Source organism: Aulonocara stuartgranti (assembly GCF_965226115.1).
Source record: "Aulonocara stuartgranti genome assembly, chromosome: 9".
NCBI lineage: Eukaryota > Metazoa > Chordata > Actinopteri > Cichliformes > Cichlidae > Aulonocara > Aulonocara stuartgranti.
The window spans coordinates 776,093-794,534 of record NC_138960.1 but is presented as its reverse complement, the minus strand read 5'-3'; the positions used below and the strand labels follow the sequence as shown (position 1 = coordinate 794,534).

Here is an 18,442-nt window from a genome sequence, read left to right as displayed (position 1 = left end):
CTTGGATCGTAGTTTGATGACTTTCAGTCTTTAACTCTGCTGCCATTAAAAGTCCATACAGTTGGATTAGAGCAGCATTCTGTCACAGGACTGTTTGTGCATACCTCTTCTTCACTGCTTCCTGTCTGTGATCAGAGAGCATGCACAGCTAGTACATCCCACCCATCCATCCACAAAACACCCACAGACTGGTCGGCAAACTCACCCTCTGATGTCACTGAGAGGATGACGAGCTGGTCCAGTGTTCTACCAACAGAACCCTAGAACCCTCGAGTGCCACAGACTTTCCCAGGCAGGCTGAGGACTGCGATCACAAACCCATCCTGGGGGGCTCTGCTCCAGATCGCCACGCAGCATTGCAGAGCTGTGTCAGCCAGGACATCCCTAACCTCCAGGGCCAATCTCATCCACCCCAGGGGCCCTGCTCCCCAGCCTCTGCTTCCATTACAGAAGGCAGATCCTCAGTGTTCCTTTCATTGTGTTAAGGTCAGCAGCATCCCACCACCACTGTAAATGGTGTGTGCAGAATACCACCTAAACCACTCCAAGGCTGGCCCAACAGGCTAACCAAGCCCAGTAAGACGGCTCCCTTCACCTTGCACCTTGTTGCAGCTGCAACTCCTTGCAGCAGCCTCAGAGGTGAGGAGCATGGTCCACTCAACGTCCTCAGCCTCCCTCAGAATGCGATTAAAGCAGATAAAGATATCATGGACTGAGATGTTGGCTCTCCCGCTGCACGTTTGGGTACACGTGTCCAACCACAGATCTGATGACACAATTTCTAAATCTGTTATTGACCTGTGACCTAGTGCGTCCTGGTGCCATGTGCCGCTATGAGCACCTCTGTGGTCCAACATCGGTTTGCACGGGTAAAGACTTGCCGTGGAGCCTGGGTCCAGGGTAGGTCCCAGACGGGGTGCACTGGACCCTCCATCTGTTGTGATTCACAGGAGTTAGACGGCTGATTCAGATGAAACCATCAACTACAGCAGGCTGTTTGTTTAGTTGATGGTTTTGAGAAAGTCTGTGAAATAAGAAATATTGGTTCTCTCCCCCAGTTTAAATCCCAACTCAAAACTCATCTGTTCAATCTGCATATTCACTGTGAATCCACTGTTTGTTCATTTTATCTTGTGCTTTTATTTTATTGTTCTTATTCTGCCATTGTTTTACTAAGTGTTTTATCCTATTGTAAAGTGTCCTTGGGTGACTTGAAAGGCGCTCATAAATAAAATTTATTATTATTATTATTATTATTATTATTATTATTATTATTATAAAAGCGGCTGAGGAAGGATCAAAAATCCTGTTTCAGTTGTTTTTATTTATTCATATACGACACAATGAAGTGTGTGTGTGTGTGTGTGTGTGTGTGTGTGTGTGTGTGTGTGTGTGTGTGTGTGTGTGTGTGTATATAATGTATTATTATAAGGGCAGCCGACAGCGCTGGAAGTCAAGTCGATAAATGGTAAATGGCCTGTATTTGTATAGCGCTTCACTCGTCCCTAAGGACCCCAAAGCGCCTTACACATGCAGTCATCCACACATTCACACACTGGTGATGAAGCTACATTGTAGCCACAGCTGACAGAGGCGAGGCTGCCGGACACTGGCGCCACCGGGCCCTCTGACCACCACCAGTAGGCAGTAGGTGAAGTGTCTTGCCCAAGGACACAACGACCGAGACGGTCGGAGCTGGGGCTCGAACCGGCAACCTTCCGATTACAAGACAAACTCCCAACTCTTGAGCCACGATAAATGAATGAATAAAGTTAAATTAAAGGAAAAACAAGTGGAACGTTAAAGTTCTCAGGGGTGTTGAGGTGGGCGTGGTCCCAGCACGGCAGGAGGATTTGTGGATCAGGAAGTCTCTCTTCATTTAAGGCTCTTAAGTTTATGAGTCATCAGGGGCAAAGCAAAAACATAATCACATAATCAAGTCACCTGGATTTGACCAGATCAAACTCTATGCTAACACTGATTACTGACAACAGTCATGAGGTGGATGTCCAGATGGGGACGCAGACTTCAGTTCTGGATGTGCGTGGCAGGACCATCACTCATATATCCGTCCACTTCCTTTCAGGTCTCCCACTGCTGGTCCAAAGAACAATTGCCAGAACTATCATCCTCCAGGAAAGCATTGGGAAGGGGCGTTTTGGTGAGGTGTGGCGCGGCAAATGGCGCGGCGAGGAGGTGGCTGTCAAGATTTTCTCTTCCCGAGAGGAGCGCTCCTGGTTCCGTGAGGCTGAGATCTACCAGACTGTGATGCTGAGACATGAGAATATCCTGGGCTTCATTGCTGCTGACAACAAAGGTGAGAAACCAGCAGGCAGCGAGTGAATGGTACACAGCACGGGGTCATAGTTCACAGTCAGGAGGACGCAGAGTTTACCACACTGTCTGTCACACACATAAATGTATTCATTCATGTGTCCATTTACCTTTAGTTAAGCAGCTCGACCTGGCCCAGGTAACAGCCAGACAAACATATTAGAAAGTGTATAAAATCCCACATCAAACACACCAAAGTGATCCCTTAAGCAGGTGGTATGCATATACAGTACAATCAGGTCCAAAATTGGTGTTTGTACTTTTGGTGCCCCTGAGCAAGGCACCGTGCCTGCACGCTGCTCCCGGGTGCTGGATTGGTGGCTGCCCACTGCCTCCCTGAGTGGCTTAAATGCAGAAGATTCATTTCCTACAAGTCTAATAGAGTCTACATTGTTATTATTATTGAATATCAGAGCAAGAGGCATTTGTCAGGAAGTGCACCCGTTACCCCTCAGCTGTGGAAGGCTTATGGTCGTCACCCTGCTGAGCGGGCAGGCAGTGCAATAACAGAGTTTAAGGCTACGTTCACACTGCAGGCGAAAGCACATCCAATCCGACTGTTTTGACCCTGTGCGACCCATATCCCATCATGCTATGACAGTGTGAACGGCACAAATCTGACCTGGGTCACTGTCGTATGTGGTCCTGAATCCGATACATATCCGATGTTTCAGAAAGCGACTGCTGTTTGATGATGTCGCATTAAATCCGTCTTTTACGTCACTGACACAAGACGGACGCCAATTATCAGCGCCGGAGAAGACATCGTGAACGCTTCCTGGACATCCGGTGTAGATGTCAGTGAAACTGTTGGGAAGACATTATGAACAAATCTGCAGCTATGCTTTGAAGCAGCGCTCCTCTGAAACAGCAATAAGGATCATTATTAGGCCATAAGCAAAATTGGGAAACGTAAAGTCCGAAGTCTTTACATTAAGGCCATCAGTCAAACATACTGTTGGTCTGGCGTTTGCTGTCACATTTTATTTGTAGTGTGAACAAGCAGACAAAAAAATCGCATTTGAGCATTAAGACCTGCAGAGTGAACGTAGCTTAAATGTCAGGCTAGTTTGAATTGGTCACGTCTTTATATTGTAAGGTAAAGACCCGACAACTATACAGAGAAAACAGCACAGCTATGAGCAGCACTTTGGTGACAGTGGGGAGGAAAAACTCGCCTTTAACAGGAAGAAACCTCCAGGCTCAGGGAGGGGCGGGGCCATCTGGGGTGAGCGGTTACAGGAAGGACACGCTGAGCCAGACGTTAATAATCACTGATGTTCTTTTTCTTGGTGAATTAATTTTACACTGTAATTGAAATAATTCAGCTGAATTAGAATCTTCTTGCTGTTGATTTCTTTCCTTTATCATCGTTGTTTTCATTGTTTATTCATTTGTCCCTCAGACCCACAGTTTCAGTAACTTGCTACGTGCCTGCACGTCTCTGTCGTGGAAGTTAAGGACGTTAACGAGCACGTCTTCAGGTTTGATGAAGTTAGTGTAACGTTCTCTGCACACGTTCATTCCAGTGAACGCAGACGGGCAGCTTTCACTGGTGTGCAAGAACCTTTAATATTGATTATGAATTTCATAATAATGGTAACACTGGTTCCCCATCAGTGGGGAAAGGTAGCACTGGTCTTTAGTTGTCAGCAATGCTGATCCCCAGCGTTATCACTCATCAGCCGGTGCAGCCCACAGCTGCCCACAGCTGCCCACTCTACAGTGAGCTCTAACTTGAGAGTGAACGCAGATGTTGGCATGTAGAAAGCTGAAGGTCTGATGGATGTAAACCCAGATTTGAATCATTTTCTTTCCACCCTGCACCTCATCCCTGAGTCGGAGACACAAAGGTTAGGGTGTGGTGCGTATCACACACTTCAATCAGCTGCTGGCTGAAACTTCAGCCACTGTGTCAGTACTGAGAGGAGTGTGATAACGATCCATGTTTCTGTGCCCGGCGTGTAGATAATGGAACGTGGACTCAGCTGTGGCTGGTGTCGGACTACCATGAGCACGGATCGCTGTTCGACTACCTGAACCGCTACACGGTCACAGTGGAGGGCATGATCAAACTGTCTCTGTCAACAGCCAGCGGCCTCGCCCACCTTCACATGGAGATCGTTGGCACGCAAGGTGAGAACCTCACGCCTGTATGTATCCAAGGTGAATCGGCGTCTAAATGTTTGAATAGTAAACACAAACGAGCGAGTGTGCCAGCTGTGCTGCTCAGCAGCCTGGAGACATGCTCAGAGGAGGCGTGACAAAAACCTCGTTCAGTAGCTCACATGAGGCGACTGAGGCATGTTTAAATCAGCCTGAGGAAACATGGAGTCTGTCAGATAGAGGCAGGCATGCTGGAGTATAGACATCAGTCTGAGCCGTCGCACACAAAGCCAGTGCTTATTGGTCAGAAATCACCCTTTGTTTTTGTTTTTTTGCCTGTCCCGTTTGGCTCTTTTGCATCAGAATTATTGTCTAAAGGCACAGCCCCGTCCTCCAGGGTATGAAGCAGGTATGGAGGAGATCAAGACTCCAGACATCCAGAGGCCCCCAGAACACAAGAGACCAAGGAAGACCCACAGAGGGGCAGCCGCGCCACTGTCCCTTTGTTGTCCAATACTGTCCCGACAGACGTGTATGTGACGCAGCTCGCTGCTGTAGTACACTGCTGTGTGTAATGAAAACTGGGTCACTGTCCTATTGGAAGTTTCTGTTCCTCTCATGTCCCCTGAAGTATATCAAGACAGTTCTGCAGAGCACAGTGGGGGCAGCTCTGTCCTTACAGGTCCCAGGCCGGGTAACTAAACATATCTCAGTGTTGTTTGTGTTTTTGTAATTATGGAACAGGGCGATACTGAGAGGACGGCATTCTGCATCGGATATGCAGTGATGCCCACTGTGGGCAGGCCTCTGAGTAAGGAGCCTAAAGGGATTTTAATTATAGCCCACGTTTGATACCAGTCACATGAGGACAAGCTGAAATGTGATTGGCTGCAGCAGAACAATAGGTTTGAACTGAAAGCACTTCATAGCATATTCATAAAAGGCCCAGTACTCACATTTGTCAGAAGCTGCGTTACATGTGCTTCACAAAATATAATACATGCACTAAAATATTATCAAGTTAGGGAGGAAACGATGGAACGAGTATTTATTGTAAGTTCATGTAAGCGTGGGTGTATGTCTTGGTTAGCTGTGGGCGTGTGCTGATTGTAGCTCTGGGTGTGCAGGGAAGCCAGCTATTGCCCACAGAGACCTGAAGTCCAAGAACATCCTGGTGAAGAAGAACGGGACATGCTGCATCGCTGACCTGGGTCTGGCTGTGCGGCACGACTCCGCCACCGACACCATCGACATCGCTCCGAACCACAGAGTCGGGACCAAAAGGTAACCTTTGACCTTTCACTCTACACCTGTAAAACGTTAGTAATGCAAGAAGATGATGGTTGCAAAGTAGTGGTAGTCCTTTCAGTTTTTCTATTCGTGTGTGTTTTTATAAAACCAGTATCTCTTCTTGATCTCCAGCACTGGTGTCATGAAGCTGCTGTTTGTGTCATTCTAGTACATTACTGCCATCTCAAAGCACTGTGGGTAAACACTGTGGGTAGTCACTGTGGGTAACAGTGCACAGTCTCAGTGGGGACTGTATTTGGTTGTGTTTTTGGACCAAGCGTTGCTCACCAGCCCGTCGTATCCGTCCTCAGGTATATGGCTCCAGAGGTTCTGGACGACTCCATAAACATGAAGCATTTTGAGTCTTTCAAACGAGCTGACATCTACGCCATGGGCCTCGTCTTCTGGGAGATTGCCAGTCGCTGCTCCATGGGAGGTGAGGGTCAAATAAAGTTCATTAGGTGGCAGCAATGAACTGACTAGAGCTAGTTTTTGCAGTATTTACAAGCTGTTTTTCTGTCAGGCATTCACGAGGACTACCAGCTGCCCTACTACGACCTGGTCCAGTCAGATCCATCAGTGGAGGAGATGAGAAGGGTGGTTTGTGAGCAGAAGCTTCGGCCCAACATCCCCAACCGCTGGCAGAGCTGTGAGGTAGGACGAGTCTCACTCACTGATAGTTATCACCCACTCACTTATCCACACCAAGACCAGTGGGCCCAGTTCATCCAGTGTTACCATCCACATAGATGCGAATGTTGTCATCATCCAGTACGACGATGACGTTACCAAGAGTACCTTCATGCAACTACAGTACTGTCAAAAAGTGTTCTTGTGTTTCGCTTGTTTGTCAAAGATACATGTTTAATATTTCAACACAAAGATAATTAAAGTAACGTGAGAGCAGTTTTGAACTGATAAGAGAACAAAGCTATGCTACCTGGCCCTGCAACAGAAGGTTCACGGCTCTGTCAGGTGCAGAAACCAGGCTGTGAATCATTGACTCTGCCTTGACCATCACATGTTTGACGGTTGCTATGATGATCTTTTTATGAAATGCTGTTGAACATGTAATAGTGTGCAAAGCTTCCAACGAGTTCAACTTCCTCTCAGATCTTGGTAGAATATGTTCCCAAATACTGAGGGATCATCCGGTTGTTTTTGGCAAACGTGAGACCAGCCTTGGTGTTGTCTAAGGAGCTCGTCTGGACTTCTTTAAGCTTCTTCAGTTCCCAGATTTAAGCCCTGTGGGAGTGTCCCCCCAAGAGGTCCGTGGGCCCCCTATTGATCCTCTACCTAATCACATGAGACAAGGTGTGAAAACAGGTGTGGGTCACAATCAGCTGTGAGACCTGGCCCCACCCTATCATGTGATTTCCTGAGGTCAGATGGCCCAGGATGTGAGTGGGTGTTAAGGATCTCAAAACTGGATTATAGATGGCAGACAGTTGGTGTGGTAAGCCCCGCCTCTGTTCAAAGATGGTCGCTCACAGTGCTTCTTTCACTCGTCTTTTAAACCAGTTCCTCTTAGAACTGAAGAAGCTTCTCGGATGAAACGTCTTCGAGGAAACGAGTCCAGATGCTTTTCTTTCCGAGCTCGACTACGACGAGCTGGATGACTGACAACCTTCACGCAGGCTTTTGTGTTCTTTTTGGTCGTCAGTGCTTTTGACCTTAGAGCTCTGCCATGTTTTCTCCTTCTTATTGTTCTGGACTGATCTGTATATCAGCTCTGTTCTCCTGTACCTGAGCTTGGGAACAGCTGAATCCGATGAGTGGGATGGGTGAGGGACTGTGTGTGTCGAGGTGAACATATCAGGTGGTGTTTCCAGCAGAGTACATGCAAAGGCAAGCCGTACAGATTAGAAGAGTCTGCTGGGAAGTTTCTGATTTACTGAGGGAAGAAAAAGACATTTCAGAGCGAGACTGGCTCAGACAGCCATAGAAAGCTGTAGCGTTGAGCAAACGAAGAGTAGTTTCAGCTGTGTACGACACGTCGCCATGGCTAACACTGACACAGCTATTCACACCTGTGGGCGACCAGTGTCAGAGTCAGGGGAACTTTATTAATCCCAGAGGGAAGCTGGGGTAACCTAACCCCGCCAGCTCCATGTGTTTGGAGGCCGGATTTGAACGAATACCTTTGGGACATGAAGGTGACAGTGAAGTGCAACCTCTATAGAAGAACAAAAAGCATCATTGGTTTGAACATGGCGCCCTGCAGCAAGTATGCAGACTGCACACTTATGTGTGCGTTGAGTTGATGAGGCTGATTGTGTGCTCTTCCTCCTGCAGGCCTTACGGGTGATGGCAAAGATCATGAGGGAGTGCTGGTACGCCAACGGAGCTGCACGACTCACTGCTCTGCGAATCAAGAAAACGCTGTCTCAGCTCAGCCAACAGGAGGGGATCAAGATGTAGAAACAACTACCACGCCCACACACACACACACACGCCCACACACACGCCCACACACGCCCACACACACACACGCACACGCCCACACACACGCCCACACACACGCCCACACACGCACACGCCCACACACGCACACGCCCACGCCCACACACGCACACACGCCCACACATACACGCCCACACATACACGCCCACACATACACACACACGCACACGCCCACACATACACACACACACACACGCCCACACACGCCCGCACACACACACACACACACGCACACGCCCACACATACACACACACACACACACACACACACGCCCACACACGCCCGCACACACACACACACACACACGCCCACACACGCCCACACACGCCCACACACACACACGCCCACACGCACACACACACGCCCCCACACACACACACACACACACACACACACACACTATGACTTTCATCCATAGCATTATTATCTTTATGATTCACTGATTGCCCCTCCTGCTTGTTCTGAAGGGAAGTGATACGTTTCCTCTGTCACCTCATTTCGTTCATGGACTGACTAATCAGGACTTAAACTGAGAATGTGTGTGTGGGCTAACACACACACACATGAACGGCTGATTGGATGGATCAGATGAAGGATGGCTGGAAGGAAGAAGCCTTCACTCATTGTTCCTTTTTTCTTTCATCGTATGAAGTGTATCCGTGCCTCCATCGCGCATCTCCTCCACAAACAGACACACACAGTCCCGAGCTGGTCAGGGTCTGTGAAAGCAGAGCGACAGCTGGAAGTGACCCGGACGCCTCTGAGTCACAGCCCCACATCTGTACATCAACATTGTGCTCTGACGCTTCAGTTCAAGAATCCATTTAAAAATAAGACTTTTCTGTGGAACATCTTGTTCTGTTAACATGTTCGCTCACACACCCAGCCTACAGTGCTGTGCAAAAGTTTTGAGCCAAGCCCATTCCTCTCTGTTTCCCTTAGAACATGAGAAACGTGTGCAGACACTGACGTTCTAATTCTAATAGGCTTAAAGGCAGGAGGTTGATATTTGGCCAATCAGAATGAAGACTAACAGCTGTGGCTGAGGCCCAAACAGATGGACGGTCAGTGTTGTGCTCTTTCCCTACACAGCGATGACATTTTGAACCAAAACCTTCACGTTTTCATCAGACCTGCTGCTGCTGATTCTTCAGCTCCCTCCTTGTGTAGTTTGGCATCCCTCAGCTTTGTCTCTCGGTTTATGTAAGAATGGCTCTTTGACTCCGCCCATCCACTGACACCATTTCTGACCACTGGCCAACCATAGATGTAGCAGCGGGAGAGCCAGAAGGATCTCGTCAGGTCTTTGCTCCAATAATTATCGTCTGCTGTAGATTGTAACCCTGCCAGTGTGTGCTTTGTCCTGATTTCCTCACATTGTTAAGGACACCACACACTAATCACCTTCATAGTGCAGAAATACACTTTCATGCCTCTTTGAATTTGTTCCTAGACTCTATTGAACACACCAGAGTGTTTTATAAAAACCAAGTGCCTAAAGAAATGACGTAACCTTAGTTTAAAGGATCGTTGTTAAGGTGCCTGTTGTGCACAGAGACAGCGCCGGTTCATCCTTTGAGTTAGGTTTTAATGCATGAAGGATTCACGTCGGTGTTTAGTGGCCCAACAAACAAACAGATTCCTTTGAAAATGGTCACAGTGGATAGAAAAGCCCAATTGACCTTCAGAGAGCTGCTACACTTTAAAAGTCAAACCTAAACAGTGTAGTGGAGACTTTTGCACAGCACTGTACATTTTGAATGTATATTTGAATGTACCTTTGAACACGGGCCACGTGCGTTTGGTTTGCAGCAGGTTTGGGATCACAGTGAGGACAGCATTGATAGGAACACTCTCATTTGTAGCTTGTACAGATTTCTCTATGTAGACGCTGCATTGGAGCTGGCGCCATGCGTCATATCCAGCCGCCATGTTGCTCAGCAGGTCAGACTGCTGGCTCTCATTTAAAAAGAAAAACAAGTGAGAACCACAGAACAAGGCTCCACCAGGGAATACTTTACTGCTATTAGCAGGATGTCACAATTCACATTTTAATTAATGTAAAATATCAGAACGATGTGGATATTTGTCAGCAGAGAACTGCACAAAGCATGTGCACAACTGTAATGTTTACTTCAATAACAGGAGTATCTTTGTTACTATGAATAATGTGAGTATTTTCGCAGCGAGTGCCCTGAGTACAGTTCAAAGACAAGCTGTGGCTTTCTGAACAACACGGCAGCTGTAATGACGCATGGCTGCTGTGGGCAGCTCTGTGGAGCTGAGTGGGTGCTGCCACCAGAAGCAGGACCAGCGTCTGCCGTGAGCATTCCCGTTTTCCTCGCTCCTCTTGTGTTACAGTAGCTCTGGGGACTGAACCGGCTCGCCGACCCGCTCTCTGATTTATGCATCACCTTTATACTTTCTGCTGTTCGAGCTGCTCCGCTCATTCAGTGTGGTTTTCAAAAAGCAAAGCGGACGTGGCGAAGTCATTCATTTCTGGCAAACATGCTGCAACATATGCAATATACAGTAGATAAATGTGTCTATTTTCTATACTGTGCTCTGCTAAACCACAAACGGCAAGAACAACAACCAACAGCTGCCACCATGCCTTCCAAGCCAGTCGTTACTGGAAAGTGCCGTGCTTCAAAGCCACCGTGTCCTGTGTTGGCTGTCGTGGGTTTTTGCGGATGCAGCTTTGTGTGTTGTGCATCAGAGGAGGCTTGGCAGAGACCCCACTGAGCAGCAAGCTCATCCTATGCATACCCGCGATACAGTGAGGATAGGAAGAGGAGACGCACACCGGACGCCGCTGCGCCCACGGCCCAACCGACACACTGGTGCCATACCATCAGACCTCCCCTGGAACACCTCGCCACCTCAACGAGAACTTCTCATACAGCTCATCCTCTGGAGCTCCAGCACCGTAGACTGTTTGCAGACAGAGCTCTCTCGAAAAGAACCATAAAGACTCGTAAGCATTAACGATGTCGCTCTCTAAGTGTAAACTCGGACTCTCCGATGTTCTGTTTCTGTGTTGACGACGACAGCATGAATCAAACGATGAACATTCTTTCTCTGTAGGATATTTAACAAAAAAGCAGTGAGGTGCATTCATTTAAATATAGCAAATGCATATTTACTAAGCCATAGGTTTTTCAGGTTGCATATTATTATTATGATTTTCTTTTTTGTCTTTTCTACTAGAATGTACATTTACAAAAACATGAGATGATCAAACTCAAACCGACAATTTTGTCATTTCAGCTTAGCAAGCCTTAAGGGACCAACACGTAAGAGTCAGGATATGCTCTTCATTCTGTGTGTCGTTTTTTAAAAATCGATAAATCTATTATACACATATATAATGAATGCTTTGATGGAGTAAGTGTCATTATTCTATGTAAAGGATATATAGATGTATATATCGCACCTGACGTTCCAGGTGTGTTTGTCCTGTTGCCAAATTGCCATGACATCAAACACACAGGTCCAGATCTGGGTACTTTGACTGGGACGTCTGCCACACCGTGATTTGCACAAAGACACCACAGAGTCTGTTTGTTGTTCAGCAATAAGTGCACTTCTGTACTGCTGTGGTGTTTATCTGTAAGTCGGCTGTCAGCGAATCAGTCTGTCTTCGTGGTTTCTTCTCCTTTTATCCATTTATAATGTATCGTTGTGCTGCTGCTTAATTGGCCAGCTCGCTTTCCAGGTCGAGGCGAGAGCTGCCGTTGGATGTGAATATCCATCTGTTGCCTGAATCATTGTGTGCTATGTTGCTCTAACGCAAACTCGCTCCGAGCGAGTCCTCTGCTTCTCTGTGCTGATCGGTTAACACGGAGGTCCGTTTATTATTTTAAGGAAGGGGCAGCTGAGGTTGGGACTTGTTCTTTGTTGTCAAAGCGTAAAAACTGCATCACTGAAAAGCCGTCATTATGGGACCTTTCAGTTGGCTCTGAAATCCTCAGTGTACACAACATTTTCAGGTAAAATCAAGACAAAAAGCTCCAGTTGGCTGAAGCTAAATATCATTTCACCAGCTTCTGAAGCCTACACAACATTCTCACAACCTGCTGCTGGCTTCTTACAGTTCTGCCTCTGTCATCATAGAAACATAAGACAAAAGAAAGATTGGCCCCTGCCATAGCCTCTAACTATCTGCTGGAGGAAAACAAAACAAGGGGACAGGCTGGTTAAATGTTGCATGTCTGCAAAAGTTGTTGAACTAGCAGGCTTGTCGAGGAGGTTAGGGCGTCACGTGTCCAAGCTGTTTACGCTCCACGGTGTAGGTTGGAGGTTTGCTGGTAGAGGTCTGGGAAAGAGATTACATCCCTTTAAGCTCTGCACAGGTGGGCCTTTAGGTTGGACTGGGAATGTGTGCCATCCACAACAAAAGCTCAGTGAACAGCTCTCCTTATATGCCTTTAATAGGTCAATCTTCATTTTGTCTTAAAGTCACCAGCAGCCTTGTACCTTCTCTTTTCCAATCCCAACATAAGTGTATAAAGATGTTTACCCAGCATTTTTCTCTCTTGAACAGAACCACTTCGGTCTGTTGAGTCTGTCTTGGCTTTTCTTGTTCCACGTTCTCGAACTGATCCAACAGCTACAACGGCCACGCTTCACTGCAGCGGTTTCAGTGGCTTAACAGCTCTGTACCGAGTAGAGCAACTCACACTCACCCCTGCTTGTTTTTCAGTTTATTTCTTTGTGAACTAACACGTTAAGGCTGGAGTAGGAGTCAAATAAAGCATTCGGCTTGACGCAGTGATTGGGGAAAAGAGCTCGCACTTGATGACAGTGCCTCCTCTGGTCTCTTAAGGCAGTGCAGAAGATGATCTCAGTGAAGGTGAAAATCTAGGCACTAAATTCTTTCATCAATACTAAAGTGGGCATGTTTATCAGATTGTGTTGATTGGACCAGACACGTTCCATCAGACACTTCATTTCAAATACACAACTTTTCTTAATGTACAAGTATATTTGATTTTCACGGTGGACATTTTAATGCATGGTTTAACTCTGATGTCCAGTGGCTACCTTTTGGGAAGCTGTTGGGTTTCTCCTTATAACATTTCTAGGCTTGACCTGGAGGATCATCTTACTGCTGTGATGATCACACTAGGCCCATAAGCTGTCCTGGTGTTTGGTCATGAAACTTGGATTTTTAAATATTTGTAATTTCTTTTCATTCATCCATCTGTTCCCTTTTACTAACCTTAGCAGGGTTGCAGGGGTGCTGGAACGTATCCCAGCTACCATAGGGCGAGAGTCGAGGTGCAGGTCACAGGGAGAGATAGCTAACACACCTGTGGGCAATTTAGATTCACCAATGAACCCATTAAATACATGACACTGGACAGTGGGAAGAAGCCGGAGAAAGGATGTAAACTTCATTCGTTTTTAGTTTTGTACGTGCTTGCTTGAAGAAGAATGAGTTTAAAACAGTAGAATTTGGAAACAACCACAGGTACAGTCAAATGCTCTTCAGTATTCTCCTTATAGGAACACTTTGAATGGTGTGCAGAACCCATTTAGTTTGCAGAGGCTTGCTTAATGACGAACACAATTCTGCACCAAGAGAGTTTAATACAATTCATTTTGTCCTCGGTGCTAGCGTCTGAGGGTTCTTAGACATAAGCAGCTCCTTCTGGAGACTAAAAAGGGCTTTTTTGTTCCCTAACACCAGTCACAAAATTCAGGAGATCTCCCAGTTGATTTTAGGTGACCATATTACTTATGAAACCTCCGTGACCATTCTGAAATTGAAGGTGCTCTTGGTCGGTCATTGTTCTTACAGTTGTGCAACCATGTAGAGCAGGGGTGTCAAACTCAAATACACAGTGGGCCAAAATTCAAAACTGGAACAAAGTCGCGGGCTAACGTTTATTGAAAAAAAAAAAAAAATCTTCAGATTCTCAGATATAAGAATGAATCTCTTCTTATAGACTCAAACAAGTTTTGCTGAAAAACTGAATATGGAACAAGCAAAGCTTAATACTAAACAATATATATATTAGCTGTATAATACCCGAATCATCAAAGCGTCCTTGTGGTTGGCTGACCGTGAAAAGATGGCGTACTGTCGGTCAAAGCTCCATCAGCACTACAGCTGTGTTACGTGATCGATGCTTTTTGGACCGTGGCCTTCATCACGGTGATGTTTTCTGGAAAGCAATGGGAGTAAACAAGTCCTTTCCCTTTAACACAGTCTGACAGCAAAATGGGTCATCGCTGCTTTGGTCCTCATCACCATTGCAGCCTAGCTAAATATGGAGCTTTGTAAAGTGTGATTAACTTTGCAGAAGTGTCTGTTCTAACCCAGTCCATGGTCTTTCATCAACATTATTGAACTGTTTGTTGCCTAAAACTAACCAAAGAGCTGGAGGAGGTGACCGTGGACCATGTCCCATCTTACACTGCTGCCCTGCAATCTGGCTAAATCCAACCAAAAGTATATGTTTAGTTAAAAAGCCCCAAAATAACCGGAATAAAAAGTCTGAATCGATGTTGGATGCCCAGTGTTAAAGTCCGGGCCACCACACCTCCAGCCTTCAGACTTTGTAGCTCTTTGTCTAAACGGGCACTTGACTTTAACACGAGCCGATACGAAAGGACAAAACTAAAACTCACATTGCTATGAGACTGTGTTGTTTCCTTCATACTTTTAAGTAAGAAGTGTTTGTTTAGTTATTTGGATCATCAACCATGTTTCAAACTGTTAGCAAGAAAACCTGTACCTCATTTTGGAGACTCGCGTTCTGCTTTCTCTCTTTGTAGCTCTCAGTTAAATGGGGAGAGGTGCGCTGTGACGTATAGCCATGCAATCTCAAACCTCACTCCACCGGTCAGTAGCAGCATGGCTCAGCTGTTTGGTGACTCAGACCCATTAAAGCAGCACCGTAGAATATGCAGCCTTTCCACGTTTTACTTCGTGTACACGTCAGGCCTGTTTTCCTGCTTTGTGCGGATTGATGGATGGCCACAACAGGGAGGTGTCGTGAACTATGCCAGCAGCTTCAAACCATGCACTGACAGCTACAGCTGCGAATGTATCAGTCATCTCAGAGTCAACATCCCAACCCGAGCACAACCTGCATATCTCAGCCCAAACTTGTGTCTGCAATCGTGCAGATATCGCCCGTCTCCTTCTCTCAATATGCAAAGCCGGGCTCGGTGGCGTCTGCCCACAGAGTCCCGTTGGATCACACATGTTCAGAGACCTACCTATGCTAGCAGCATCTATACACTGTGACCGCATTAGGGTGACGTGCTCCTCTCCTGAGTGCCCTCCATCATCTCACAGACCAGAGGAAGGCGGTGTGGGTCACTAAAGGGCTCTGCCTCTGCTTGGAACAAACCTTTTCCAACCTGGTTTAATACTGCAGCGTGGCCTCTTTGGCAGCAAAGGTAGTAGAAAGCTTTAACATGTTTTATTTGGTGCCTAAGTTTGACTTTTGCTTTTGACCTGCAACGACGAGACTGCATGTGTCTGCATAACCCGCTTCATAGATGTCATCCAAAAGCTGAACGTGATCTGTAAAAAGCATCCAGTAATTAAAGTGTTCAAAAGGACACTTAATCAAAAAGAAAATACCTCTTTGAAAGACCAATGTATTTTTACCTCACTGTATATATTCCTGATTTGTTTACTCCGACTTTGCAATTGATCTGTTTTTGTTTCTATGAAATGCTTAAAGATTGGTTTCTTCTTTTTCATGGTACTTTTCTGTCACATGGCGCTGTAATGTGTTAGTGTTGTGAGCGAGCAGTATACTCTCCTTCCTCTGTTACCGTGCTCTGTGTGTGACCTGTCGCTTGTGTTCTGCGTGAACTGTATAGTCGATGCGCTTTACAAATGTCCACGCCCTCTTCTCTGGTTACAAATGCCTTGTTCAGTATGGTTTTGTTTTTTTGTTGAACAAAGGAGGGGAAAAAAAGTGGAAGTGGGACGCTGGAAGAGTGGGGTGAGACTGTTGAGCAGAAACCCCTGAACTGTGGAGGTCACCTCAAAACTCTGGATTTCTAGACGTATGTTATAATCTTGAAATGTTTATATAGTGTGGAGAGATGAATGAGAGGTCAGCATAGAGCTAGAGGATAGACACATGTTAACTTCTAACGTAGCTGGAGTAGAAAGTGGTGTGAATAAAGGAACCCTGTTTCACTCTCACGTTTGTCAGCTTTATTTGAATGCTGCACACTCGGCGCTCTAACAGCACGTGGAACACATCGTTTAAAGAGCGCGATCATGATTATGTCTAAATGCATGCTCGACCATCCAGGCGAGGACATCCCCAAAGGTTGATCCTGTTCATGTGGACATAGCGTGACTTCTTCAGTCTCAGCTGACTGCAGGTTTCCCCAACCATATAAACAGCACCTCTGCACAATGACTGCAACCAGCAGCACTGATAAACAATGGGCTGGGAGGTCAGTTTGCAGTCAGCTGAGCCTGAAGAAGTCACGCTACGTCCAGATGAACACAATCAACCTTTGCAGTACATAATGACTGCTCCCCCCACAGTTTTTCACATACTGTTAGTGTAATACAGTATTGAGCCAGAGCCACAAAGCCAGACATACTTACACTTTTTACAATTAGTAATCTCAGTCAGTAGTTTTTTTAGACCTTTTAAAGTTTTTCTTCTTTGTGTTTTTAGTGTAATCATTTTCAGAGAAATCAGACCCATTGCTAATTCGAGCACCTAACTCTTTAAGTCATCTTTAGGTGATTCTCAAAGAGCTGTTAGTAGACACAATGGATGAAACTGAACAACACAGGAAGGCTGAGCCCCTAAAACTCCATAATGAAAACAGTGTCATGGAAATCTGAAGCTGTAAGAGACTGAAATGTATGGATTTGTCTTTGAGCGGACTAACTGGTAATTCCCCCACACTATCAAACACTGTGGCTTTGACATCGAAACACCTGGAAGCTACGAACCATCTAGTCAAAAGAGCACTATTTCAGTATCATGGGTCACGAATGCTTGGATATAAAAACTGTAACAGTGGAAAATATTCAATTCACTAATCAATTCAATTTTATTTATATAGCGCCAAATCAAAACAAGTCTCCTAAAGGCGAAACGTGGCAACATTTTATGAGCACCGGCTCTCAGTTTGAGAGTCATAATCAGTCTTTAGATAAAAATCATGCGTGTACGTGTAGCTATTGTTACAGTCTCTCGTTATTCTGAGCTGTAGTTATCCGTTGTTTATCCTAAACAGTGAAAAGATGAATCGGCTGTTACATCATTTTAAACGCTGATGACTCCAGTGACCATCTGTCATTTATCCCAGCGGATGTATGGGAGTCTTAAGGCTGTAAGAGACCTACTGACATCAATCCAAATGGAATTATACAGAACATCTGTTTGTGCACCACTTCATCAGTTTTACTGATTATTTTCATGAATGCTTTTGATGGTCCGAGTTCATCCTATGCTAAAGGAAGTAATCATGGGAATGCTCATTATAGTTAGCACTATAATGAGCACAATCAGTTCTTTCCCCAGTTTCAAAATATATCAGCGATTTAGCAAATATAATATGATCTATAAACAGACCTGTCCAGGTGTCCAGTGGTTAATTGCAAGTACCTGGAGGCAGGACCTCACAGCAGAGCATGCGCCATAATGTGTTGTATGTTATTATATGTATTTTGCATTTATTTTATTTACCAACATCAAGAAGTGACAGGCAAAGAAATACCACACCATGGTGCATGTTTACATAAGAACGGTTTATTGATTAAATCTATCCATGAGACTAATGATGGCCCGCTTGAAGCTAGCGCTCCAGTGCGTACCCAAAAAACAACACACTGCAGAAGCACTGTGTCGTTTGGCCAGAGTCACGTCATCAGTGACGTCCGAAGCTTCATTTAGAACACAAGTAATTCAGTGGTTTATAGGAAAGTGAATCATTCGCGGGATTTTGAGTTGATTTTGGTCAATTTATTTTATCTGCTGAAGTGAAAAACTTGAAATGTCCAAAATCATGTTTTCATAATGTAAATATTATTACAGCATATGACTTTAGAAACACTTCCATGTGAATTAAAGCTGATAAAGACTAAAAAAAAAAAAAAAGTATTTGACACTATACGTACATTACATTGCTACACATTTTAGAAAAATCATTTTGTTTATTGTTTTCAGGTGATAGTCTGCAGGACCCAGGAATACCTGCATATCTACCAACTTGCAGTGTAGTTCCTGCACTCCACAGCCTCTT

At 45.6% G+C, this 18,442-nt stretch overlaps 1 protein-coding gene across 1 annotated transcript in view; it reads left to right on the top strand.

Moving 5' to 3' along the window:
* tgfbr1b (transforming growth factor, beta receptor 1 b) overlaps nucleotides 1-16,373 on the top strand; it is a 40,996-nt gene extending 24,623 nt beyond the window's left edge. The window contains exons 4-9 of the mRNA XM_082545795.1: nucleotides 2,087-2,317; nucleotides 4,303-4,470; nucleotides 5,568-5,724; nucleotides 6,042-6,166; nucleotides 6,254-6,384; nucleotides 8,026-16,373. Of these exons, the coding sequence (XP_082401921.1) occupies nucleotides 2,087-2,317; nucleotides 4,303-4,470; nucleotides 5,568-5,724; nucleotides 6,042-6,166; nucleotides 6,254-6,384; nucleotides 8,026-8,151 (938 nt within the window). The 3' untranslated portion in view covers nucleotides 8,152-16,373. The remainder of the gene's footprint in view (nucleotides 1-2,086; nucleotides 2,318-4,302; nucleotides 4,471-5,567; nucleotides 5,725-6,041; nucleotides 6,167-6,253; nucleotides 6,385-8,025) is intronic.
* Nucleotides 16,374-18,442: the final 2,069 nt, after the last annotated feature.